This window comes from Coregonus clupeaformis, chromosome 20 (assembly GCF_020615455.1).
Source record: "Coregonus clupeaformis isolate EN_2021a chromosome 20, ASM2061545v1, whole genome shotgun sequence".
Taxonomy (NCBI): Eukaryota; Metazoa; Chordata; class Actinopteri; order Salmoniformes; family Salmonidae; genus Coregonus; species Coregonus clupeaformis.
Window position 1 is genome coordinate 61,268,317 of NC_059211.1, and position 27,971 is coordinate 61,296,287.

Consider the following 27,971-nt stretch of genomic DNA (forward strand, 5'->3'; position numbering starts at 1 on the left):
TGTCAGAAAACGTGGTTGTAATGTTAATAATTTGGTTTTTATTCCATTGGTCACCTCGAGGCAGATGCCATTGAATATGGTGCTTTTAAATGTTAGAGCAATCACAAGTAAAACCTTTCTTGTGAATGACCTCATGACCTGAGCGCAAAGTTGATTGCATGTTTCTCACTGAAACATGGCTGTCATCAAACTGCTCTTATTGAAGCCTCCCCCCCGGACTACACCTTTTCATACTCTATCAGAAAAGGGGAAAAGGGTGGGGGGGGGGGCAGTCTCTATTTTTTACTAATGCTGTCAGCTGTAAGGACATATTGTTTGGCGACTTTGGGTCTTTTGAGCATCATGCTATACTGTTTAAATGTCAGCCACCAGTGCTGGCCATAACCCCGTATAGGCCACCAAAGCACTGCCCCACTTTCTTTACTAATTTATCTGAACTATTTTCTATTGTCCTTGAGAACTATGATAAAATAATTGTGTTGGGCGATTTTAATATTCATGTTGACAAAGAGACTGACTCCAAGGCCATTGATTTTATGAATCTTTTGAGCTCTATGGACTTTATCCAACATGTTACTGGGACAACCCATAACCGTGGCCATACTCTGAACCTGATTATTACCAAGGGACTTTCTATTGACATATCCTCTATTGTTGGTGTTGCTTTATCTGATCACCACTTTGTATTTCTTACTACCTTGTTGCCCATAGCAGAGGATAATACTGAACGCATTATTAAGAAATGCTATCTTACCTTGCTACAGATTTTATTGAGTGTATGAACAATACTCCATCCCCTATTCTGCCTTCCTCTTGTGATGATTTAGTTGGTAACTTTAATAGCAAATTAAGGGCAACCATTGACGCCATAGCTCCTGTGGCATCAATGAAAGAGGCCACATCCAAATGGAGAGCCCCTTGGATGAGTGAGGAAACTAATAAATTGTGTGTCATTCTTTTGCTTTTTAACTTATGTTTGTTGTGTAGTAAATATTTCAGCTTTTATTTTCATTGTTTATTTATTTGTTTTTTCCTGTGAAGCACATTGACTTCCATTCCATGTCTGGAATGTGCTGTATAAATAAAGCTTGATTTGATTTGATTTCAGATATTGAATGTCCCTTTGAGCATGGTGAAGTTATTAATTACACTTTGGATGGTGTATCAATACACCCAGTCACTACAAAGATACAGGCCTCCTTTCTAACTCAGTTGCCGGAGAGGAAAGAAACCGCTCAGGGATTTAACCATGAGGCCAATGGTGACTTTAAAACAGTTACAGAGTTTAATGGCTGTGATAGGAGAAAACTGAGAATAGATCAACAACATTGTAATTACTCCACACTACTAACCTAAATGACAAGTGAAAAGAAGGAAGCTTTTACAGAATAAATATATTCCAAAACATGCATCCTGTTTGCAATAAGGCACAAAAGTAAAACTGTAAAGAATGTGGCAAATACATTAACTTTATGTCCTGAATACAAAGCGTTATGTTGGGGGCAAATCCAACACAACACATCACTTAGCATCATCTTCATATTTTCAAGCATGGTGGTGGCTGCATTATGTTATGGGTATGCTTGTCATCGGCAAGGACTAGGGAGTTTTTTTGGATAAAAAGAAAAGGAATAGAGCTAAGCCCAGGCAAAATCCTAGAGGAAAACCTGGTTCAGTCTGCTTTCCAACAGACACTGGGAGACAAATTCACCTTTCATTGGTTTTTAAATCAATCCACGATTGTGCACCCCAACACATGTCAGACATGCTTTTAAGTTATGTACCCAGTAGGTCCCTCAGGTCCTCTACCACTGGCCTTTTAACTATCCCAAAGCCTAGGACCAAGAGGCATGGAGAGGGAGCCTTTAGTTATTATGCCCCCAGCCTCTGGAATAGCCTGCCAGAGAACCTGAGGAGGACAATAACCTAAAACACAAGTCTAGCAATAGCAACTTTCAAATGAAATAAAACGGAGAAAATGTTAGCAAAATGTGGTGTGCTGTTTCTAAGAAAAATGACAGAACATAAATGTACAACAGAATTTTACTCTCATAAGTCCTTCCTTATGAACCTGGATCTGAGGGCAGTTATGGTAACTAACATCTACAGAATAGTCTTTTCATAGACCTAGATAGATATTGCATAGACCTAAATATCTATCTTCACTATCTAGAATGGACCTACATTGAATGGAAAGGAACAATGATAAGAAACAAGTGCAGGCCTATCCTAACATCAATACAGAATAGAGTACATGATTAATTCCATGCTATCCTGTTACAGTGTTCCAGTGATGGTGAATGTGAAGGCTGGCTTCGTCTCCATCAATAATAAATAGTTGAAAAAACGATGTATAAACACTGCACATTCACAGCCAATAAATGAACATCCTTCAATCAAAGAAATGGAATAAGCAATAGGCCTATAGGGCTATTTAATTCACAGGAAGGGTTGAACAGGATAACAAGCACAGGTTATGAAGGATAATAAAATGACATACAAAATAAATAACCTTGTTCCATAAGCCACTGTTAAATGTGTCCATGGAGAATGAAGAGGCGGGCTTTACACTACATCGTTTTTAGTTTGACTCTGCGTCAGGCTTGGAGATGACGGCTGACAGGGTACCGGTGTCCGTCCGGCTCCTGATGACTTCCCTCTCCCTGTTGGTCCAAACCGCTCTGTAGAATGAGGTGATGATGCCATATTCCTCACTACTTGGTCTCCTTGGACCAGTCTCTTTTCTTGATGAGACGATCTCTGGTTCCCCACCTCTTTCCTTGTATGGTTTTCCTTATTTTCCCTGTCATCGACCTCGATGTTGGCGCATTTGGAGAGATGAGGGTAGAAACTGCCCCGGTATCTGTTGTTTTCTGATGTTGGCTCTGATAGGGAGGCGTGCTGAGGAGTGGGTTCTCTCTCCAAGTCTTCATGGTGATCCATGACCCAGAGTGAGCTTTCACACAACATCCCTGTGTAGAACAAGACAGGAAATATAGTATGAGTTTATACCGTATGTTCCGCTGTAGTTGAAGTGTTATTCATATTACAACTGAAAAGCCTCCATGCTCTAAACTGTATTTTATCTGTGTTTTAGTGTCTCTAGCTTATAATTTACAGCGTTGTTATTTCATTACCCTCCAAGTCAAATGACTCACACTGATTACAAAACCCATCTAACACAAAAAGCTCAAAACTCAGTATTTAAAGAAATAAACTTTCAAGGTCTTACCTGCTTCTCCTTTGGCAATGCTGCACTTGATTCTGCTGTAGGCTATTGATTCTTCTCATCCTGAAGTTACACCAGAGATGGTCTGGGAATGATTTCTCTACGGTCTCTTTTTACACACCACATATAAGCACTTTACTGATGGAGGGGATTTATTTTGGAAAAGTACATTGAATGAAAGATTAACAGAAAATATTGCCAACTGCTATGACTGACTGATCATTGTAAAATAAAAATTGCTGTGACATAATGTCCTGAGGGAGTTAAAAAAGTAATTCACGTGATAGTTCACTCCAAATCAATGTTTGTTTGATTCCAAATCATCTTGACATTTGACCCTCCTTGAGGGGTCTGAAAATTTCAGACAAACTGAACATGAACATTATTTTGATCATGAGCAAATCCACCTTTTACAACAATGATCAAAGTAACTTTACTTTAGGGAGCCATTTGTTTTTTGGAAGGCATACCAGGAAGTACCAGTTTTTAAAATTTAGTGACTTGTCTTGTTTTGTCTTGTCTTGTGTTACACGTGATGTGTTGTGACACTTGTAAAATGTAACTGGGGGAACAACAGCATTTATAGCTTGTGGGAAAGCATAGGCAGCGCAATCATAATTGTTTCTTTGAAATCGTTGGGATTCAAAACATAACAGTGTAGTTTATATTGCCACTACAAAATACAGGGCCTAATCTATCACGTGTTCAGTCATGAAAACGGTTGGAAAAGACAGGCGTCTAAACTTTACAACTGTTTATGGTTTTTGCAGACTATGTCAAGTAATCCTCATATATTAGAAAAATAAAACAGCGTACTTTTGCATCCAAACACTGTAATGCGTTATGTACCTCAAATAGGCCAAATGCAATAAGGCTATTAACCCTTCATCTCACATGCAGCCGGCAACATTGACCTCAACACTATTTCAGGACCATGGACAAGGACTTCCAACCAATAAAAGTTCAGGCAACTGTGTGAGTGTTCTATACTACTGATATAAAGACATACACTGAGTGTACAAAACATTAGGAACACCTTCCTACTATTGAGTTGCCTTCAGAACAGCCTCAATTCGTCGGGGCATGGATTCTACAAGGTGTTGAAAGCGTCCCACAGGGATGCTGGCCCATGTTGACTTCAATGCTTCCCACAGTTGTGTGAAGTTGGCTGGATGTGCTTTGGGTGGTGGACCATTCTTGAAACACATGGGAAACTGTTGAGCGTGAAAAACCCAGCAGTGTTGCAGTTCTTGACACACTCAAACCGGTGTGCCTGGCACCTACTATCATACCTCGTTCAAAGGCACTTAAATCTTTTGTCTTGCCCATTCACCTTCTGAATGGCACCCATACACAATCCAATCCATGTCTCAATTGTCTCAAGGCTTATAAATCCTTCTTTAACCTGTCTCCTCCCCTTTATCTACACTGATTGAAGTAGATTTAAAGGGTGACATCAATAAGGGATCATAGCTTTCACCTGGATTCACTTGGTCATCCTATGTCATGTTTTATACACTCTGTGTATATTGTATCAACTACCAAGAGAAAGAATACACATTGAGAATAATAAAATCATTGGAAGTGTTGAAGACAGGATTCGTGCAAGAAGAAAGGACTGGTTGCCATGCAATGTCACATTTTCACCATGTGGTGGCAGAGTAATTCCATCATCTGTGTGTGTGTGTGTGTGTGTGTGTGTATGTGTGTATGTGAGTGAGTGAGGGTTCTGTACATAGAGAGTACAAACCAGGAGGACGAGGACAGAGAGATAGCTGAGAGATGGTGAGTACCAAGATGTCTGTTTGTTGATTTTAACATCAACTCATTCTAGTTTTGCTTTTGACAAGTATAATATCTCATATCTCTTTTCTTCTTCGCTGTTTGTGTTTGCAGTACGGATTCATAAACACCTGTCTGAAATCTCTGGTCATTGAGAAATTTGGTGAAGAAACATGGGAGAAACTGAGGTCTGGTGTTTTGTGTACTAAGTAATTGTTGATATAAATGTGAAATGATTCAGGACATGAGTATGCCAATTCTCTCTTTGTCTCTTCAGGACCCTGGCAGAGGTCCAGGACACGTTCATGACTTATGAGATATACGATGATGTCATAACTCTGCGTCTGGTGCAGGAGGCATGTACTATGCTGGGTAAGTACCCGTCTCTACGTTCTTTACAATTCTATACCTGTGTTTTATCTTGAACCAGAAACACAGGTCAGTGTTTTTGATACCCTTATATCAGTGGTTAGGAGTGTCTACCTTCTCGGGGGAGGGGGTGTGTAAGGCCAGGTGTTAACAACGTCCCTGCTGAGGCCCTCCAGGTGAGGTCAGGTGTTAACAACATCCCCGCTGAGGCCCTCTAGGTGTGGCACAGGTGACCCAAAGGTGGCCCAGGTGTCCTATACCCAAGGGGTCACAAGGGAGCCTGTGGACATGACACGGTGTCAGGGTTAGAATTACGGGACAGTCCGCAGTCCCAAACAAAGGGGAGAGATAAGCACCATTTAGTTTAACGGTTGGTGATGATATAGTGATGACAATGATGATGTGGTGGTGTTGTGGCCACAGACTTGCCTTCTGAAGTGGTGCTGAAGCTTTTCGGGGAGTACTTCTTCAGCTTCTGTAAAATGTCGGGGTACGACACCATGCTCCGTACGCTAGGGGGGAACCTGGTGGAATTCATTGAGAACCTGGATGCCCTTCACAGCTACCTGGCTCTCTCCTACCAGGTGACCTTCTCTTTACGGCCTCTACAATGGATAATCTTCTATGTATTTCAATACATTAGACCCCAGATAAATACTATGATTGTTCTAATGTATGCACTAAATATCCTTCTTCCAGGAGATGAATGCTCCCTCGTTCCGTGTGGAGAAGAGTGATGATGGGAGGATGTTGCTTCATTACTACTCTGACAGGAAAGGCCTATATCACATTGTGCCAGGTACGGTAATCATCCATACCTAAAATGTACCTATACTCCAACAAGCTTACTGTATCTCTTTTCTCTCTGTGCAGGCATCATTGAGGCGGTGGCCAAAGACTTCTTTGACAGTGAAGTGAGCATGACCATCCTTAACCAATCAGAGGAGGACGAGCGCACAGGGAAGAAAGAGCATGTGGTCTTCCTGGTCTCTCAGAGGAGCAGAGGGTCAAAGAGGGATTTCCGGCCTGAAGGAGAGAACAAGGACGTAACGAAGGAGGATGAGGAGAGTGATAGGAGGGTGAGAAGTTAATTTTGTTATTTTAATTTGTCATGATTCAAAACAAGAGTCAAGTAGCAGTGTTTTAGTATGACATGTATGTGTTATAATGGAATGAAAGTAGAATGAGGTCTAGAGGGTTAAAAAACAAGAGCAAAGTAGTCTACACTAAGCAGACTGTGGCCTCCAGGAGTTGCGTGTGAGATCCCTGATGTATTCCTCTGGTCTGGTAGCAGCATCAGGCGGCGGCATTGGAGAGGATGAGAGCCAGGTGTGCCAGTCTGCCCCACTGCCCTGCTGGGAAAAGATCACGCTGGGGCATGGTTAGGAGCGTTGTCATGTTTGGAAAAGGTTGGGCTCTTTCTTTACTTGAAGTGTTCACTCCAAAAGCAAAGTTTGTTGGACGCTTTCATGTTGATTTGAGAACATCTAATGACAACGATTGGGAAGCTTCTGCGTCTCTTTCCCCCCACAGACAACCTTCTGAAGTCGTTCACACCCTGCTATCCAGATAAGCTGTGGATGGAGGAACAAGCATTCTGCAACGCCTTCCCTTTCCACATTGTCTTTGATAAACAGGTAAGGCACAGTTTACAATTGTCAAATTAGGGTAAAAGTCTTCCCTATTTTGGTTAGCGGCAACTTGTATCTTTCTAAGTTTATGAAAAACGATAATAAAGCAGCTATTAGTCCTATTGGTACAGTGTTATCAGTACTCTGTTCTCTGTGTGCCCAGCTGAAGGTGAAGCAGACTGGGGTTAACATCCAGAAGTTTGTCCCTGGGCTGCAGACGATGGACATCCGTCTGGATGAGTACTTCAGCATTGTCCATCCGCAGGTGACTTTCAACATCGAGAGCATCAGGAAGTTCATCAACAGCCAGTTTGTCCTGAAGACCAGACGGGAGATGGTGCCGCTGGCCTCTCAGCATCAGTCCATGCTCAAACTCAGAGGTTCAATCAAACTCCCCTTCTCTGATCCGAGGTCTGATTGTGCAGGTTGGCTCTGCATTGTGTCCAGTGGCGATTTTAGCATGTAAATCTTGTTGGGGCAACAAAACAAAAAAAAGTGGGATGCATGCCAGCAAAGCCACTACACAACACTAAACAATAGATTAATTGTACTATAACGGTGACAAACGGTGCCCACAAACTGTTAGGGCCTACATAAAGCTGTCCCAACAGCAGAGTCCCAACAGTCCCAACACTTACCACTGCTACACCTGGCTATCAGCAGAGCCTTGTCTGTCAGAAAAACAGTTCATTCAGCCTCATTTGCTGCCTTTAAAAAAGAACATAGTTGATATGGCTGACTTGCTTAAACAAATGTGGTTTCTACTGACACTTGAGATGTACAAACTATGGCATAAGGGGAAGACAAGCGAATAAGAGGCAATTCGTCATTTCGATTAAGACATTAATGAGCGAGCTAGGACAGACGTAGTCAATATAACTATTTGTTCAGCACTTTTGAAATGTACAGCGACAGAATTCAGAACATGAGGCCCTCACCGTTCTTACAGTGTTCTCCCTGTACACCAAGTCAGAACCATAGGATAAATAAAGGGGGCATATAAGCAGACAATGAAAGCTCTTACAATATTCGATTGAATTGAATTTATTTTGAGTAACAGACATATACAACAAAATGTACAATGTGGACCCAGAGGATATCACTTGAAAGTATTAATTAAAACGCTTGTTTCCAAAGTGGTCCTCGATGGTAAAAACAATAACACATATAATGATTAAAAGGCAAGACAAATGATTTCTCAAAAACTGATTATAGGCTACATGTGCACCACCAAGTCAGAACAGTAGGTGAAAATAGACCAAATGATTAGGGTGAGGCACATGGGCTACTAACATCTTACTACACAACATACACTTAGTATTACTTTCTTAGCTACAGTATACATATCTCCCTGGCATATTACATCATTTATGCAGCAGCATACAATACATTTTCGGACTCACCTTGTTGTGCTGTGCTCACTTGAACAGGAAGGTGGTGCGGCGGTCCTTCGTGGGCAAATTTTGTCATCAAACTTTGTCATCAAAGTCTGTCATTCTCTGGATTTATGGTGCTTTCAAGGCAACTGGGAACTCGGGGAAAAAAAGGTTGAATCATGATGACGTCAGTGATCTTCAGGTCGTAGCTCTAGCTCACATGACAAGGATTAAAAAGGATTTGCCAGTAGATTGTCGACTTCATTCATTCATGATGATGACTGCTAGCTAAGATTCTGAAAGTATGATGTTGACATGATCAGTCCAATCAAAGCTACTGTAGATATAATGTGACCTGTACCCAGGTCAGATGGTGTGGATGGAGTCTCTGGGCTGCATGGTGTACCTGTGCTCCCCGAAGCTGCGCAGCCTGCAGGAGTTGGAGGAGAGGGGTCTGCACATCTCCGACATCGCCCAGCACGACACCACCCGAGACCTCATCCTGCTCAACCAACAGCGTCTGGCTGAGATGGAGCTGTCCAATCAGCTAGAGCGCAAAAAGGCACATATATCTCTCCTTCTTTGTCCGTTTCTCATCATATCTCACTGTTTTCTCATCCTCTTTGTCTATCATGTTGTAATTTCATAGGAGGAGCTGAGGATCCTCTCACGCCACCTAGAGGTGGAGAAGAAGAAGACGGAGACTCTGCTGTACGCCATGTTGCCTCGCCACGTAGCCAACCAGCTGAAGGAGGGAAAGAGGGTGGAAGCAGGTGCGATGGCATTGTCTGCCCATTTCCATATCTACCTGGTCCTCCAGACAGGGCCAGCATATCTGCTGCGTTTTATTTTGTTCTACTCTTCAAATGAGGTATAAGACCTGTGTAATGAAAAGTGTGGCCGTTACAAACATCTCTGCTTCACACGTCTCCCTGCCTCCCCCTGTTTCAGGTGAGTTCCAGGTGTGCACCATCCTGTTCAGTGATGTGGTCACCTTCACCAACATCTGTGCTGCCTGCGAGCCCATCCAGATCGTCAACATGCTCAACTCCATGTACTCCAAGTTCGACCGCCTTACCAGCGTCCATGACGTGTACAAGGTATACAGAGAGAAAGAGAGAGATACATGGAAGGGGTAAATGAAAGGTTGAATGAAGGAGAGGAGATAAGGGAAAGAAAATACTTTGACTATTGAGATGCAGCCAACCTTTCAATGAGTGCTATGAACGCCTTGGCTCTTCCAGGTGGAGACTATTGGAGATGCCTACATGGTGGTGGGTGGGGTTCCCATTCCAGCTGACAGCCATGCAGAGCGGGTGGCCAACTTTGCCCTGGGGATGCGTATCGCTGCCCGGGAGGTGACCAACCCTATCACTGGGCAACCCATCCAGGTGACTTTACGGTCCAAAATTAGTTGTTCTTTAACGAAGCTATGGAATTGTGATTTGAAGTGACGGTGTGTGTGTGTGTGTGTGTGTGTGTGTACCAGATTCGGGTGGGTCTGCACACAGGTCCAGTGTTGGCTGGTGTGGTAGGAGACAAGATGCCTCGATACTGCCTGTTTGGAGATACGGTCAACACTGCCTCCCGCATGGAGAGTCACGGTGTGCCTGACCACATACACCTCAGCCCCTCCACATACAGGTAGTGCCAACATGGCTCCCATTCAGATTTGCCAATAAAGTTGGCCGAACAACTCCGTTTTTATGGTTCGGATTCTCTCTAACTCTACCTATCCGCAGTGCGCTGGAGGATAAGGGCTTTGACATCCTGGAAAGAGGAGAGATCCAGGTGAAGGGGAAAGGCCTGATGACCACCTACTTCCTGCTGCAGAACCTGTGTGTGTCTGAGGACGCCATCATGGCCAGAGGGACAGGAGAGCCATGCGTGTACAGAGACAACCAGCAGGGGGCGGGAGACAGCGAGAGAGGTGAGGCAATTGGGTTTGTTCGAAATGCTAGCTAGTAGGGGTAATAAATGTTATTAAACAAAAACAAAATGAGTGTCTTATTGGACAAGTTATACAGCCTTCATTACATATCAGAAGTTATGAAAGATTCAGTTTCATATGATACAGCCAGATAAAGGAGTCTTTCTTGTCCCATTTAGACACAGATGAACCAGACAGTGTGAGAAAAGAGGAAACCTCAACGAATGGCCAAACCACGGCGCCTGCTTCTCCTTCCAGTGACCTCACCAACGAAGACACACCTTTTCTGGGAGACAATACACCTTTTCAAAATGGCCACCTCAACGACGTGAACTCACGATTCTGCCGACTGCTCTAAGTATGTAGAGTTGGTCTCTATTTTTAAGCACATAATTTGAGAATCTGAGATAATTTAGGAAATTAAATGTTGAACTCCACAAAGGCATTTTAGTTCTGACAGTTTTCAAAGAATCAACAATGTTTCTACATATGCTTGCTAACCCACTGGGCACAGACGTCAATTCAACATCTATTCCACGCTGGTTCAACGTCATTTAGTTGAAATGACGTGGAAACAACATTGATTCAACCACTGTGTGCTCAGTGGGAAGTTTTTTATAAATACTGTAGACATAAAGGGATAAATCGGTACCTAAATGTTTTGTTGATGATCCAATGATCTCCACCTTGATTCAACATAGTAACCACATTGACAAAATTATGTTTAGATATTATAAACAGGTTGATTCAATTTGTGGGAGACTCCTGGGTGAGCTCTGTGTTGTTGTAGTGACTGCCGCGGGACACCTGGAGTTGCCATGGGGTGGCGGGGACACCCTCTCGGTCACCACTGGTCGTCAGCTGGTGAAGATTACTCACACACTAGCCCCCGGCATGCAACTCGGTGCATCCCAATACTCTCCTCATTGCCTTTCCCTCATCAGCACTTACCTGGGCCTTCAAATTAGTGTAAATTAAATAGTAGCGTGTCAGACTCCCCCCAGGCTTGTATTTGATAGCAGAAAGATAGCAGAGAGACGGATCTATTGAATAGAGATGCCCACATTAATACACTTCTCTCCTCTCAGCCTTTCCAGATGCTCATCATGAGTACACAGTAACTGCAATCTGCATAAGGACAAGGTGCTGATGTGTGCTCTTATATAGTCTAAACATTGTACAGTCGGGATGTTCTTAGATGTGTTTAGTTTAGGTTTGGTTCCTCATTTTCCAACTCCCTGTGGACCTTTTCGCTGACTAAAGAAAACAGATTTGAAAAAGTGTGCGTGTGTGTTGGGAAAGTGTCTGTCATTAACATTTAAATACCACAAATACCAGCGATAGCACAACAATTGGCGCGTGAGTGGGAGAGGTTGAGACTATTGACTATTTTGGAGACTCTTGTGACTTCAGCCGCACCTAGGTGCAATCGCGCTACAGAGAGCGACACAGAGAGCGGCCCAAATGGAGACGGCAACGTTGCAGTACAGTCCTATGGAGCACCAAACAGAAGCGATGAAGTTGCTACAGAATGTGCGCTCTCACCAAACAGCGATAAGTAGGCCCAGTAAACTTGGACTAAAAGAAGTGACAACCAACCAAGACTCGTCAGCCGCGGCCCGGACAATAGCAGAAAAGGCGCGTGAAAGTGTCATTACGCAGCTAATCGATATTCTAACCCAATTACTCACAGTCGAGGAAGAAATCAGTCATAGTTCGTTTCAGGATCTGAGGACATTTCTGCGTCCTAAAGTGAGTGTTTTATCCTCTATATGACATTTTTAATTTATTGGTGAGTTGGTGGAGTGAATGTTTGATATCTTTCTATTTGGTTGATAGGCTATAGATTGGAATACAAATTATTATGCATGCGAAAACAATATTGTATGGAATGGATATTAAAATGTTTTGTATATGTTTAAAAAACACTGCATTTGTTAAGACTGACTCATGTAGGCTAGGCCTAAAAGCTTACCATATGCTTCCTAGTCGAAACAGTTCGCGCATATATTATGACGACATTTTGTGTCGTTTTTGTTCGTTTTGGTCTTCAGCAGTTTTTTTTTTTTTTTAGAAGAGTGTAATTGCAGACCGCAATTAGGGCGTTTTCTGATATAGGTGTTTCTTGATATCAAGTTACACCCATTGATGCTAGCCATTAGTCCGTGGCAGTTTATTTTATGTCGGGACAACCAACAGTTGTTGACAACTGTAGCATTGTAGCTAAGCCTAACCCTTTTCCTAACCTTAACCTCATTCTCCGAACCTTCCACGTTAATGATACTAACCTGACACGTTAGTTATCCTAACCTTTTTTATTATTATTTTATTTTATTTTATTGTAAAGCAATTCAAAATATACAATATAGAATGAACAAACATAGAGTATACAAACATTACAAACAACGTTCCTTGTCTGCTCTTACCTGAGTTTCTAAGCGGTCGTCAGTAGTTACCACAGCCACAAAGTCATAAAGCCTGCCTGTTTCTACAATTTCTCTTCTTAAAATGTGATTTTGAACCTAACCTTAACCACACTGCTAACCTTATGCCTAAACTTAAATTAAGAGCAAAATCTAATTTTGGGGAGCTTCACGAAGCAGACTGACATTTAAAAAAATTATCTTTGGGCATACTCTGCTCCAATGCTGCTTTTATGGTGCATTCAAGAGAACTGGGAACTCGAAAAAACAAAAACAAATAGTCCAATCATGACGTCGCTGATTTGTAGGTCGGAAAGTCTGAGCTCTAGAATTATTGTAATAATATATATTTTTTGCATTACACGAACATTGTACAAAACAGTATACAAATATCACACATAACAAAAGACCCCAAAAACATTAAATAAATAATGAATAAATCCAGAGCTACGTAGCACTCACCTCTGTCATCATGAAGTGCTTTGAGAGACTAGTCAAGGATCATATCACCTCTACCTTACCTGTCACCCTAGACCCACTACAATTTGCTTACCGCCCCAATAGATCCACAGACGATGCAATCGCCATCACACTGCACATTGCCCTATCCCATCTGGACAAGAGGAATACCTATGTAAGAATGCTGTTCATTGACTATAGCTCAGCATTCAACACCATAGTACCCTCCAAGCTCATCATCAAGCTTGAGGCCCTGGGTCTGAACCCCGCCCTGTGCAACTGGGTCCTGGACTTCCTGACGGGCCACCCCCAGGTGGTGAAGGTAGGAAACAACATCTCCACTTTGCTGATCCTCAACACTGGGGCCCCACAAGGGTACGTGCTCAGCCCCCTCCTGTACTCCCTGTTCACCCATGACTGCGTGGCCAAGCACGCCTCCAACTCAATCATCAAGTTTGCAGACGACACAACAGTAGTAGGCTTGATTACCAACAATGACGAGACAGCCTACAGGGAGGAGGTGAGGGCTCTGGGAGTGTGGTGCCAGGAAAATAACCTCTCACTCAACGTCAACAAAACAAAGGAGATGATCGTGGACTTCAGGAAACAGCAGAGGGTGCACCCCCCTATCCACATCGACGGGACTGCAGTGGAGAAGGTAGAAAGCTTCAAGTTCCTTGGCGTACACATCACTGACAAACTGAAATGGTCCACCCACGCAGACAGTGTGGTGAAGAAGGCGCAACAGAGCCTCTTCAACCTCAGGAGGCTGAAGAAATTTTGCTTGGCACCTAAAACCCTCACAAACTTTTACAGATGCACAATTGAGAGCATCCTGTCGGGCTGTATCACCGCCTGGTACGGCAACTGCACCGCCCGCAACCGCAGGGCTCTCCAGAGGGTGGTGCGGTCTGCCGAACGCATTACCGGGGGCAAACTACCCGCCCTCCAGGACACCTACAGCACCCGATGTCACAGGAAGGCCAAAAAGATCATCAAGGACATCAACCACCCGAGCCACTGCCTGTTCACCCCGCTATCATCCAGAAAGCGAGGTCAGTACAAGTGCATCAAAGCTGGGACCGAGAGAATGAAAAACAGCTTCTATCTCAAGGCCATCAGACTGTTAAATAGCCATCACTAGCACATTAGAGGCTGCTCCTGCCTATTGAAATCACTGGCCACTTTAAGAAACGAACACTAGTCACTTTTTAATAATGTTTACATATCTTGCATTACTCATCTCATATGTACATACTGTATTCTATAATATTCTACTGTATCTTAGTCCATGCCGCTCTGTCATTGCTTGTCCATATAAATTATGTATATATTCTTAATTCCATTCCTTACTTAGATGTGTGTGTATTGGGTATATGTTGTGAAATTGTTAGATATTACTTGTTAGATATTACTGCACTGTCGGAGCTACACCCGCAATAACATCTGCTAAACACGTGTATGTGACAAATAACATTTGAAAAGTATATTAGCTATAGGCAAGTTCCATTTTAGCAGACGCTCTTATCCACAGCGATTTACAGTAGTGAGTGCATTCACTGTGGTACAGGTCCCTCATTGGAATCGAACCCACGACCCTGGCAACGCAAGCGCCATGCGTTACCAACTGAGCCACAAGGAACCATAGACAAGTCACATTTTGACAAATAGCCTACTGTACAAACTTCTTTGATAATTTGGTATTTATATATTTTAGGGATGTTATATAATATTGTAAATCAATTAGAAAAATATTGAAACATTTTTTTTACCTATGAACTTCATATGGATTAAACATTTTCCCAATAAAATGAACAAATTCACAATGTATTGGCAGTCTCTGTGCATGTATGTAAAATAAAAAAGAATATCAAATTTGGTAATGCTTATAGGTTTACCCATCTTGTCACTAATATATATTTTCATATCTGTCCAAAATATTTCACTATGCAAACAATCCCAAAATAAATACTCTCCAGTCGCATTTTCCAATTCACAAAAGTGACATTCATTTTCTACATTAAATACATATTTAGAAATAAGACTATTATATCTGTGAAGGATCTTGTTAGACTTCTCTTTAATGTTCCCCTCTAAGCTGCTCCCGGGACTGCCTTGCAGAAGAAATATCAGCCCACACAGAGAAGCATGAGATTGAACTTCACTCAACTTTCTAGAGTTTCCCCCCCTTAGTTAACACTATCAACATTTCCCTTTACTGTGGGAATTGTGATCGAATCAACGCAATATTAGCCACTTTCAATGCAACATACCGAAACAAAACAAACCATGCAAGACTTAGCATGCAGAACTAACTATGCAAGAGATTTTGTTGTAAGTATAACGCATCAGAGTATGATTCTATTGCATTGACATGTACGACTCAGCCATACTCTACACAGACGGGTGCAGCATAACCAATCAGAGCTGCAGTAGGCCTAAATGCAAATAGACCATCGCCATATATGGATCTGTGCCGTTCACTTTGAACTGGGCTGTGTTTACAGCATGAGTGGTGGTGAGTAGATGCTCTTGTTTTAAGATCAGAGCGAGAGCTGCATGTTGCCACATGTGCACATTTGTTCATATCCTTTGCTAGTTAGTGAGTTATTATCCCAGTTATACATAATTTGTAGTCAGCAATGGGGGAGTGATTGCTTCCTACAAGATCACAAAACGTGTACATTTCTAGACATATTTGAAAAGCAAGTCAGGTAAATAGCTTTTTTTTGTCTTAAAGGGGCAGTGTTGTATTTTTAGACAGGGTTGAATAAGCTAAGTAGGCAGAGGGTAGCATAATTTGTCTGGTTCTCTAATAATTGTATGGTAATAATAATGCATTTTATTTTGTAAAGTGGTTTCTTGCATCAAACAACAATATGTTCAGTCACCTCCTTGTCTGAAGGACAAGTGGATATTTACATTTACATTTACGTCATTTAGCAGACGCTCTTATCCAGAGCGACTTACAAATAGGTGCATTCACCTTATAGCCAGTGGGATAACCACTTTACAATGTTTTATTTTATTTTATTTTATTTTTATTTATTTTTTGGGGGGGGGGGGATATACAGGTTAATGTCAAGCCCTGCATGTTTTAAAAAAGGTATCATGGAATGTAGGCCTACATTGATCACCACACATTGGCTGCTACTGTAGGCCGAATGACAGAACAGCCATTTCCATGTTAAAATGTTATGGGATGCATTTCTCCATTGTTTTTGATGGTAGGCCACTCTGGTAGGCCTATATTATGATCAAATAGCCACAGTAGCTTACCTGACCACTGTCTGAAACTGTAACTTAAAGCGGGTACAGCCTCAGTGTTCACAGTAAACGCACTGGAAGTTGCACAGAATTTTCACAACGTTCAAGTTTGCACTCAGCAGACCTGAAATTTGCTCAGTGCCGAAAAAAAAGTAGAGGAAACATTGCTTCTCTTACTTTATTAGCTATCAAATATTTATGTGGATTAGTCCACATTAGTAATCCTAACCTGCTATGTAAACAAATCATCTGTGTTTTAATGCACATTTTTTCACTTGAGAAATACTGCACCAAACATGTAGACATACAAAAGACCTCCTCGGCAAAAACGTCAATTTATTACAGATTTCTTGATTTATCTTAATTAATTTGGGCTATTTTGAGGAACTGTACTGGCTATGTTGTTGCTATGGTGGCACAAGAGGAACAAACAACATTAATATTGCCGATTATTTTCTTGTTTTTCAAGTGAAGGTCTTTAGAGAGTATCCGAGCACAGACGTTCGCTTCGCCTAGCCGAGTTCTGCTAGGATCAAACCGAGCCTATGTATGCGGACACCTTTACCAAGATTTTTATAACTAAGATAGACCAGAGCCTGTTGATAGACCAGAGCCTGTTGTTTCTAATGGGAGCAAATACATCATAGTGGGCAAACAAGCAAGACGGTGGGCAGAGCCAAGCACGAGCTAGTAAGATCCTATTGGCGCGATCTAGCATTTATTTGCATTTTCCATTAGGGAGCACCTACTCTGTGAAGTGTTTGTGTGTAAAAACTTAATTCACCTTTGCACTCCTTCTAAACAACACAATTTTTAGAAACGTTGGCAAAGGGTAAAGTCTACAAAACGCAGTCCACTCTGTTTGTTACAGATTTTAGTTGTAGAAACTGTATTAGCAGAATGTCGGCCAAAATCCATCTCGCTCCATTCTCCCACTGCCGGCCACTGGGCTTCCTCTCATCACCATATTTGGTAGTGAGCAGAGATGCCAACCTGATGCTTCACATTTATACATCCGGTGAAATATCTGTCTCATTGTACTATCTGTGCCTCTAATCTCTCCCCTTAGGAAAGCATCGAGTTGAGGAACATCTGTGTGCGCATGGCAATGAGTGACTCTGACTGTCAGAAGGACCGGGACCTGAGAGATCTGCAGAACTGTTTAAAAGCAATGGTGGACAGCCTGGTGTCTTCTCTCATCAACATGAACCATCCCTGGGCCATTCAGACATCACGCAGGCTTAAAGAGATATATCTGAGCTTCCCTGAAATCTGAATAGCTAATATCTCACTACCTAATCTCAGGGTTGATAGCCTACTGTTTACTTGAATGTACTTTTAAATAATTTATTTTATTTCAAATTATTGGAGGTGCAACTATGTAGGCCTACTTTGTAAAAGGAATGTCAGAAGAAATTATACTGGGACAAAAATGTGTGTTATGCAAAGTGTTTTATACAAATCCTCCTTAAAGGCCTGAAGTTTCTGTCAGTTTGTTGAGGAAACCTACCAGTAATTCCAGTTCCCGACAGTTGTGTACTGTAGACCTGCCCATGGTGGGTTGGCCTTTCCATAGAATAAATATGTTTAATTGGGTAATAAACATTGATTGAATCATCATATGTAGTTGTGTTACTTCACATTTTCGTGGATACATGTTTAGATCTGACCTTTTATACAAGGTGTGACTAAAACGGCTTTGTGGATGGATGAGAAGCATGGGCATGGCATCACACTACAGGGTGGATCCCAGCTGTTGTCACTAGATGGCGCTGTTCATCAAGGAAGTAGCTCAAAGCCATTATCTCTACATTCTGTTTTTCAACTATCCTGGTCCTGGAGAGAGCCACAAGGTGTTCAGGATTTTGTGCTAGCCCAGCACTAAAGCACCTGATTCAACTAATTAACTATTCATCAAGCCCTATAGCCCTTGGTTAGACTTTGTGGATCCCAGGACCAGGATTGAAGAGCACTGCTCTAAGAAATAGTGGTTCTTAAAAGGTTACAAGTGTAACCTTGAAGTTGTAAAAATGTTTTATAGTTAGACAGGTTTTTATAGTACTACATACTCCTACTAATAGATAGATACTGCATTAAAGTAAGTTAGTCAACAGCCCTATCAAATATTGTTGTGAACGTGAGTTCTAATACCGGGTCAGCCGTTCACGGGTGGACTCCATTACACAGGCACATACAGAACGCTAAGCTTGTGACACATCCTGTTCTCAGGGTCTCAGACGGTCCTAGACGGCTGAGTCAGGAGTCAGGGCTCAGGTCAGGGCCCACCATATGGTGCGTGGGCGTCTGGAGGAGTCTGCAGTCTGACTTTAGAGGTGGTCCCAGGATGTATGGACCCCCATCCCACTCATTCTACTCTAGCAAGTCTCCATTGTTTCCTAGGAGTTCCAGATGAAGTCCAAGATGATTCATTCAATAATTAAGTAATCCATTGATTCATATTCTGTAATCTGAATTTCATTTATCACCAGTTGTGGCTAATCGCAGACAATATTGGGTGGCAGGTAGCCTAGTGGTTAAGAGTGTTGGGCCAGCAATTGAAAGGTAGCTGGTTCAAATCCCTGAGCCACCAACAGGGTGAACAATGTGCCCTTGAGAATTGTAATTGTTCCTGTACATTGCTCTGGATAAGTGCGCCTGGTAAATGTAATGTGTTTTCTTTATGTACACTATGTATTTGACTAATAGGTAATAACAGCCTTTTGAACTCTGATCCAATCTTTACTGCAACTCCGGAAGTATAAAAAAAGTATCCTTTCTTTTCAAATGATATTGTCTAAACCCTGCACCAGTATGGAGTGATATGATGTGTGTACACTGTGTCTATGTCCATTTGAATGGTTCCAGACACCACCTGTGTGATAGCGGGAGAGCCATACAGTGACTCACCATTGTGGGAAGACTGGAGGCTCTAGAATCTGTCCCACAGCAGCATGTTACTGTGGAGGTGGTAGACAGTGGGCGGTAGGTTGTGGTCAGAGGGAATTTTCCCCCTGTGGTCTGATATGGGTCTAGGTAGGCTCTGACAGCTGATTGGACCTGTAACATGGTCTGTTTTGATAGTTTAGTGTTTGCACAGTAAACCACATAGAGGGTTGTTGAAACGTCCTGGCAGTTTCGGTCCCGTTATCAAGTTTCTACGTCTAGCTGAGTGAAATCCCTGGGAAGAGAGAGTCACTGACTGACGGACGAGTCACGAGTCACCTTCTCCTCTCCTCTTCTGGGGTGGGAAGGGTGATGTCATGGCTTAGATGTTGGTTGTCGTGGTTGCTGCACACAGAACATATAGCTGTGTGTGTGTGTGTGTGTGTGTGTGTGTGTGTGTGTGTACAAATGTATGCATGGGTGTGGGGTGGACGGGGGGCTGAATTGACTAGTGGGTTTTTGTCCATGATGTCATTATTGCAGGGTGACTTTGGCATGTGTGAATACATGACCGATTGAGAGCTGCTCTTTCCCCCTTTACTCCACAGACGCAGTCCAAGAAATGACGTGTCTGCTTCTTGTGTACCCTCCAGAGAGACATAATAATGATTTGATTTATAACCCAGAGATGGTGATTTGATCAGCCGCACACCCCAACCCATCAGGCCTCTCTCACGTTCCTCCATCGCTCCTCTCTAAAGCGCCGTTCACACAGGCAGTCCAATTCTGATCTTTTTTCTCTCACTAATTGGTCTTTTGACCAATCAGATCAGCTCTGAAAAAGAGAATTGAGCTGTCTGTCTCTCTCTCGCTCTCTCGCTCTCTCTCTCTCATCTCTCTCTTTCCATGTCTCATCTCTCTCTCTTTCCATCTCTCTCTCTCTCTCTCTCTCTCTCTCTCTCTCTCTCTCTCTCTCTCTCTCTCTCTCTCTCTCTCTCTCTCTCTCTCTCACTCCCTCCATCTCACAACTCTCTCTCTCCCTCCATCTCTTTCCATCTCTCTCTCTCTCATCTTGCTCTCTCTTTCCATCTCTCTCTCTCGCTCTCTCTCCCTATATCTCTAGCTGGAGGGTAGTAAGGCTAGTACAGAGTCAGTGTAGGCTTTTAGGAAGGAATCACATTCATTCTCATTAGATCTGTATCATGCCAGATGGAAGGAATCACATTCATTGTCATTAGATCTTGATCATGTCAGATGGAAGGAATCACATTCATTCTCATTAGATCTTGATCATGTCAGATGGAAGAAATCACATTCATTCTCATTAGATCTTGATCATGTCAGATGGAAGGAATCACATTCATTCTCATTAGATCTTGATCATGTCAGATGGAAGGAATCACATTAATTCTCATTAGATCTTGATCATGTCAGATGGAAGGAATCACATTAATTCTCATTAGATCTTGATCATGTCAGATGGAAGGAATCACATTCATTCTCATTAGATCTTGATCATTCTCATTAGATCTTGATCATGTCAGATGGAAGGAATCACATTCATTCTCATTAGATCTTGATCATGTCAGATGGAAGGAATCATATTCATTCTCATTAGATCTGGATCATGTCATATTGAAGGAATCACATTCATTCTCATTAGATCTTGATCATGTCAGATGGAAGTGGAGGGAGCACGACGGGGCCAAAATAAAAATAAATAAAAAACGCCTCCAGGCTTCATGATGACCTCATACAGATACAGATCACCCTGACGCCATCAGTCTGTCAGTCTCACCTTCACTTATTGAGGGGCCGGCTCTAGCCTTTTGGGGGCCCTAAGCGAGATTTTGTTGGGGGCCTCTCCCACCTTGATGGTTGAGAGAAAAATGTAACTCTACACATTTTGCCATGGGGCGTAGAGAAAATGTTGCAGTTTTATAGCAAATTTCATGCAATTCTACCTATTTGCCATGGGGTGGAGAGAAATGTTTGCAGTTTTAAAGCAAATTTCCTGCTATTCTACAATTGTTTTATGACTAATGCCATGTTTATATGATATCTGAGTGAGAATGACTAACAAAATCAATGGGGGCCCCCTGGAGGTCAGGGCCCCTAGGCACCTGCCCTGCATGCCCGGTCAGCATTCGGCCATGACTTACTACAAGTTTAGATAGCTGTCTAGACTAACTACCAATCAAAAAATGGTTAGCTGACATGGTTAATTGAGTGAAAAACTGCTGATGCACAACTACATTTGGAAATTGCACCTGGTGTATTCTACTATTCTTAGTATATTCAATAGTAAGTTTAGACCCCGACTGATCCCCCCCCCCCTAGCGGCCGGGGGCCCTAAGCGACCGCTTATGTCGCTTATGACTTCGGCCCTGTTGAGGGGAAACATCTAATGGACAGGAAACAGCTAGACGGTTAATTTAGATGATAATTTAGAATAGACTACAAGGGAATCAGTGAGTCAAGTTTCACTGAGGGGGTTTTCCATTTGTTTTAGAGTATTAACAGTAGTAGTGCCTTCTTTTTAGTAGAGTACACTACCATTGCAGTCAAGCGGAACTTGAGAACTCTTCTAGCACTTTGTTTTCCAAAAGCAACCACAAGATTAGATCCCTGCCTTGAACGAACTCTCAGCCCAGCTCTCTAGGGACTCACTGGTCTCAGTCTTTGTTTAGTCTACTGCTGCACAACAGACAAAACACACCACTGAGGAGGAGATGATGAGACGATCACTCTTCACTTCACTTCTGACCTCTCAGCTCTCTCAACACTATCTTTACCAACCGATACTGAGCCTAGTATCTGTGTTGTCACGACAACGTTATACACTTACAAGAGATTTCCATGTCAACGGATGAATACGTGACAAGAAGCCTCAATGTGTATCTGTGTGTTTAAGATGCCAGCAACGGTCGCTAAGATCGCTGCAATCATGAACCTTTGCTGCAATCATTTTTTTTTGGTGATCTTACAACTGAATTGGTTTCTATGCTGACCCCAAAGACATCCGTGACCCAGAACAGACCAGACCCGGTCCACCAGTGGACCCCGGCCCACCAGTCGGGAAACTCACTCTCTGTACTACAATGCCGATCACACAATCCAATATTCCAATCAGAGTGATTGATAACCTTGTCTATACCAATCACCCTGAGTGGCTCATTGTCTCATTCAGCAGATTAACAACAGTCAGTGAGATGATCAATTTTCTCATCACTCAGTCAGTCTGCAAAGCGGTGATATCATCCTATAGAATGGGTGGAGTAAATGCTATGACAATATACTGTAAGTCCAGTATTCATCACATTAGCTCTATAATATACACTCATGGCTCATCTTCTGTTTTGATAAGCATTGAATTGCTTCAAAACACCCATATTGATTTCAAAACCATGTTGAACTGTTGTAAAAGGAACCAATGAAATGTATGATTGGGGAAGAAAAGAGCAGCCATCCAGGGAGATAATCAATGTCAGTTCTCTCAGTCTGAGATGTGATGATGTCACCCTGTTCTGTAGAGTGCAGTGGGAAGGATAAACTGAGACAGATAGACGGTATTTATCTCATTAGCTGTTTTTAGACTCATGAATCATTTCAGACTCTGGGGATCAGGATGAATTACAGGGGCATTCCCATTAAAACCTCAGAATCTTGAAATGCACACACACACACACACACACACACACACACACACACACACACGTTTTTAGGTCAACCTGAGTCTATGTGTATGTGACTGAAGCCCGGCTTGGGACATCATACCAACACTACTCCCCCATATTAGCAGGTAAACATTCTCCCTTCTCTTTGTCTGCCACAGTCTGAATGTAATTTCTTTGTCCCAAAGGATGCTCAGTCAGGCATTTACAGGATATACACCAGGGAGGGATGAGTTAAACTAATTTAGACAACAGTGCTAACTAACTACACTTGCTTAATTATACCATATATATACTGAACAAAAATATAAACACGCTCATGTAAAGTGTTGGTCCCATGTTTCATGAGCTGAAATAAAAGATCCCAGAAATGTTCCATATGCACAAAAAGCTTATTTCTCTCAAATGTTGTGCACAGATTTGTTAACATCCCTGTTAGTGAGCATTTCTCCTTTGCCATGATAATCCTTCCACCTGACAGGTGTGGCATATCAAGAAGCTGATTAAACAGCATGATCATTACACAGGTGCCCCTTGTGCTGGGGACAATAAAAGGCCACTCTAAAATGTGCAGTTTTGTCACACAACACAATGCCACAGGTGTCTCAAGTTTTGAGGGAGCGTGCAATTGGCATGCTGACTGCAGGGATGTCCACCAGAGCTGTTGCCAGACAATTCAATGTCAATTTCTCTACCATAAGCCGCCTCCAACTTTGTTTTAGAGAATTTGGCAGTGCGTCCAACCGGCCTCACAACCGCAGACCACGTGTATGGCGTCGTGTGGGTGAGCAGTTTGCTGATGTTAACGTTGTGAACAGAGTGCGCCATGGTGGCGGTGGAGTTATGGCTATGGGCAGGCATAAGTTACGGACAATGAACACAATTGCATTTTAACGATGGCAATTTGAATGCACAGAAATACCATGACGAGATCCTGAGGCCCATTTTTATTTAAGGTATCTGTGACCAACAGATGCATATCTGTATTCCCAGTCATGTGAAATCCATAGATTAGGGCCTAATGATTTTTTTTCAATTGACTGATTTCCTCTTATGAACTGTAAAATCTTTGAAATTGTTGCATGCTGCGTTTATATTTGTGTTCAGTGTATTTGGGTGAGGACATTCCTGGGATGCTTTGTGGCTCTGTGTCATCACACCAGGAGCAGTTAATTGTTGGAAATGACCTCATCGGAATGCTGAGGTGATTGTATTCCCGTCTGACATAAAAACATTACTGGGGGATTGCGGTCAGGAACGTAAGACAGTCAGTAAAGAATTCCGAGGTTGAGGAATGAATGGAGAAATCCACACTTAAAGACCCCAGACTGTGACCGAAACGGAGACAGTCGGAATGAACAGCAGGATGTGTGGGTCATGTCTCATAAGACATTGCAGGTTAGTGTGACTCACACACACACACACACACACACAACACAACACATATACCACTGATATACAGACAGGGTATTGTGACCTGTTGCTCTTAGGGACGTGAGACTTAACCGGTAACAAGTCTTCCAAGAGGCCCAGAACACAAACTGGTTTTCTTTTATATGTAGCTGTTTGCTAACAGTGTCGTATTCTAGGTCTCTAATTTCTCCCTGCTGCTCTCCTCAGGGGCTTTTTGGATATGTTTGCTGCCAGTCGTAATTGCGGTTGAGAACAGTCTATGTAAGAAGAGACATGGAAGAGGTTGTTGAAAACAATAATTACCGAAGCAGTTTGTAAAATGTAGCGTGACATAGTTCATCTAACAAGGCCCATCTTTGATGATGTTCTCTCCTTAAAGTAACTGTCTAGTGTTTCCAGATTTCTATGATATATGACCTATAATTAACTACAATATGAGTGAAATCGTTTAACTCTCAAAGAATTGTAATGAAGTATGTTAAAACTTTTATGTGTTGGAAAGGTGTGGGCGTACCCCAACAACAGAATGGTATGGGCGTATACTGGTCATTAAAAATATTAATGTGAGTAAACCGCTGATTGGCCGGCTCAGCCAATGAGCCAACATGACATCATGTTCTATGAGGAAATAGCAAGCATTTTTTAAATGTTCCGTTTGAGATACAAGTTTGAGGTGGGGTTTTTGAAGTGTTTTTCTCCAATTTATGCTTTGGCCACAAATACGAGTATAGGACAAGTCAACAACATTACTTGGGTATGAGTTAACAGAATATGAACTTCAAAAAAAGGAAACACTGAAGCCTTCATGTACTGTAACTTACCAAGCCTTTTGGAAACGTGCTGAGGGCTTATGACCGCATTCATTATGTTTTTTGGTTGTATGTCACAAATTGACGCTTGCCTGTTTTTCCAAAGGAAATACCAAAGGAAATGTGTTCTGTTCTTTCAAAATAAGGATGTTGTTCAGTACTACACGTCGTGGGTCACATACCTTTGATCTATCATGAAACAAAATAAAAAGAATGGAAATAGTTCCACAAACAATAGCCAGTTCAACAAAACATGTACTGTAAAGGTTGGGGGTCAGAAACACAGGCCAGTCTTTAGGTATGAGAGTGAAAATACCTCTGTGATGATTTAGAGAATACCAGACATTCCATTCACGCTTTCCATTAATTCCTTGGCAGAAGGGTGAGGCGACATTAGACACAGGCTCATCGTTATGAATACACACACACACACACACACACACACACACACACACACACACACACACACACACACACACACACACACACACACACACACACACACACACACACACACACACACACACACACACACACACACACACACACACACACACACACACACACTGGATCCACCCTGCATTCTTTCCTAAAACTACAGTAGGCCATTCTTCCTGCCTATATTTGGTAGAGTGAAGAAGGGAATACCCTGTGATGACATCATGACTTTCTCCTGCCAAAGGGGAGCTTACAGTCTGGAACAGGACTTCGTAAAGTAAAGTCACTGAATTCGTCAATGGATAAACGGGCCTACATCTGTGTGTTTTTCCATCTGACATTCATTTGAATGGTTATCAATTCAAAGTTGCTCTTCTGCTTAAATAATCTGTGTCAGAATGAAGCATGAAACAGTGCATTCTGCATTATTATAGATTCACCATGTATCTCAAGAAGACAGGTCATCAACTGTGCAGGGATGTTTTGGGGGGTTATTCTTTTAGCTCTGTCTTGGTCTTGGCAGGCATTTTCCACACTTCAGAGCTCCTACTGTAAACCTTGGTGGGTTTGAAAACAAACAAACAGCAAAGCCAAAGATTCTAATCAGGGTGAATGTGGAGTTTAAGAGCACTTAGATTCAACTGTTGTTTTTCCCTTCTCTGGACACGCCCAGTCCCAGAGGAATATGGTGATGCTGGCTCTTTTGTTTTAGGGTGGGCAGTGGGGAGGGTTGGAAAGTGGGGCTGTCTAGGGAAGGTTGTGGCCCCTGTCTGCCACTTTTTTGGGCGCTGACCAATGGAGCCGACCAAGGCCTGCCTGCCTTTTAATGCCAAAGAGTTTCCCCCTCCACTCTGCTCTCTGCCCTTGCTCACTTCTTGCCACAGATCTGACTAAACCAAATAGGTGAATTGCAATATAGCCGCAGCTAGGTGGACCTATCGCTAACTTACTTGAAGGGAAGTGATGGAGGATAGAGGGCATAGGAGGAAAGGCAGCGACTTTCAGGATTGAGACGAGGCCCTGGGCTCTGAGAGCAGCGAAGAGAGAGAGAGAGAGGCCTGTTATTTCCCTGGCGCCTACGGGACTGAGCGGTGTGAGGGAGGAGGGAGGGAATGACGCCTGTCCTTTAATTAACTTCTACTACTACTCCATCATGCACGAGAAAGCAGCAGCAGCAGCAGGCTGAATGGGTGCACAGATCAACAGACTACTGTATTGTGGAAATGTTTTGTTTTGTAGTTGAGCTGTAGGCTATATGGCTATAATAATATTGCTATGAATTTGGTGTATTTGCTCTGTAAGAAATCACTTAAAAAAGTTAAATGAACAATCATGTGGATTTTAGAACTGTGTTTGTTCTATTGGTTCTATTTCTATATTTGGAGTTCTCAGACTCTCTAACCGACTCTCAGGACTCCCTTTGTTCTCTTGCAGACAGAAAGAGTGAGCGAGGAAAAAAATACCCGATTTTTTTGGGAGAATATAAAAAGGAAGGCCTCTCGTAGTTCCTCTCAGACAGCTACTGTCCAGGCGCGTTACTAGCTTTCTCTGAAGATGAAGACATCGACCAGCTTCAGAGAGAGAGAGCGTCCACCTACACCTCCACGTACAGTGAATGATCCACTCATCATCCATGGTGTGAGTAGCTCTTCAGAGAAATTGTAATAGAATGACTTCAAAGCTTCCTTGATCACATGGTTGCCTTTCCCTAGTCTTTGGGTAAACAAGCTAATTAGCTAGCACGAAGTTAATAGGCCATGCCATTGAAGCCGTTAAGATTAGTGGGCTTTACACACAGTGTTGGGCAATGGAGACATGCGGTAGAACAGTAATGTCGGTGGTTAACAGACGGACGCTTTGGGCTGTGGTGCACCTAAAGTGGTGCACAGGGGGCGATGATGACACTGCATGGTGAGGTCATTAAACATGACATCATTGTCTGGACAGCAGCCAGGAGAGATGGTAAGCTTTCATCTCTCTCTCTCTCTCTCTCTCTCTCTCTCTCTCTCTCTCTCTCTCTCTCTCTCTCTCTCTCTTTCTCCTCTCTTTCTCTCTCTTTCTCCTCTCTCTGTGCCTATTTCACTTAAGACAACTCAGACTACCTTTGTCAATCAGTCTCTCTTTTCTCTCTCTCTTTCTCTCTCTTTGTTTTCTCTGTCTCTCTCTTTCTTTTTCAGTGTCTATATTCGGTGTAGCCATTTAACTAGCCAGGCTGCCTGACTGCTTCTACATTCAACAACAAGTTAGCCCAAACAGAAACAGAAAAGACCCTCAGGAAACCTGGCAAG

At 42.6% G+C, this 27,971-nt stretch overlaps 1 protein-coding gene and 1 long non-coding RNA gene across 2 annotated transcripts; one reads left to right on the top strand and one right to left on the bottom strand.

Annotated features, from left to right (window-relative positions):
* Positions 1-2,203: 2,203 nt before the first annotated feature.
* LOC121558574 lies at positions 2,204-3,966 on the bottom strand. Its single transcript, XR_005998566.2, has 2 exons — positions 3,233-3,966; positions 2,204-2,972 (listed from the first exon to the last, which is right to left on the bottom strand). It is a non-coding gene; the product is annotated as an uncharacterized LOC121558574 (long non-coding RNA).
* A 1,335-nt stretch (positions 3,967-5,301) lies between these two features.
* Positions 5,302-17,621, top strand: gucy1b2 (guanylate cyclase 1, soluble, beta 2). Its single transcript, XM_045205859.1, has 15 exons — positions 5,302-5,383; positions 5,804-5,964; positions 6,080-6,179; positions 6,254-6,459; positions 6,675-6,789; positions 6,914-7,017; positions 7,175-7,391; positions 8,753-8,949; positions 9,037-9,160; positions 9,339-9,487; positions 9,632-9,778; positions 9,877-10,031; positions 10,130-10,317; positions 10,497-10,675; positions 17,536-17,621. The coding sequence occupies exons 1-14, from the start codon at positions 5,317-5,319 to the stop codon at positions 10,673-10,675; spliced, it is 2,109 nt and encodes a 702-aa protein (XP_045061794.1). The 5' UTR covers positions 5,302-5,316; the 3' UTR covers positions 17,536-17,621.
* Positions 17,622-27,971: the final 10,350 nt, after the last annotated feature.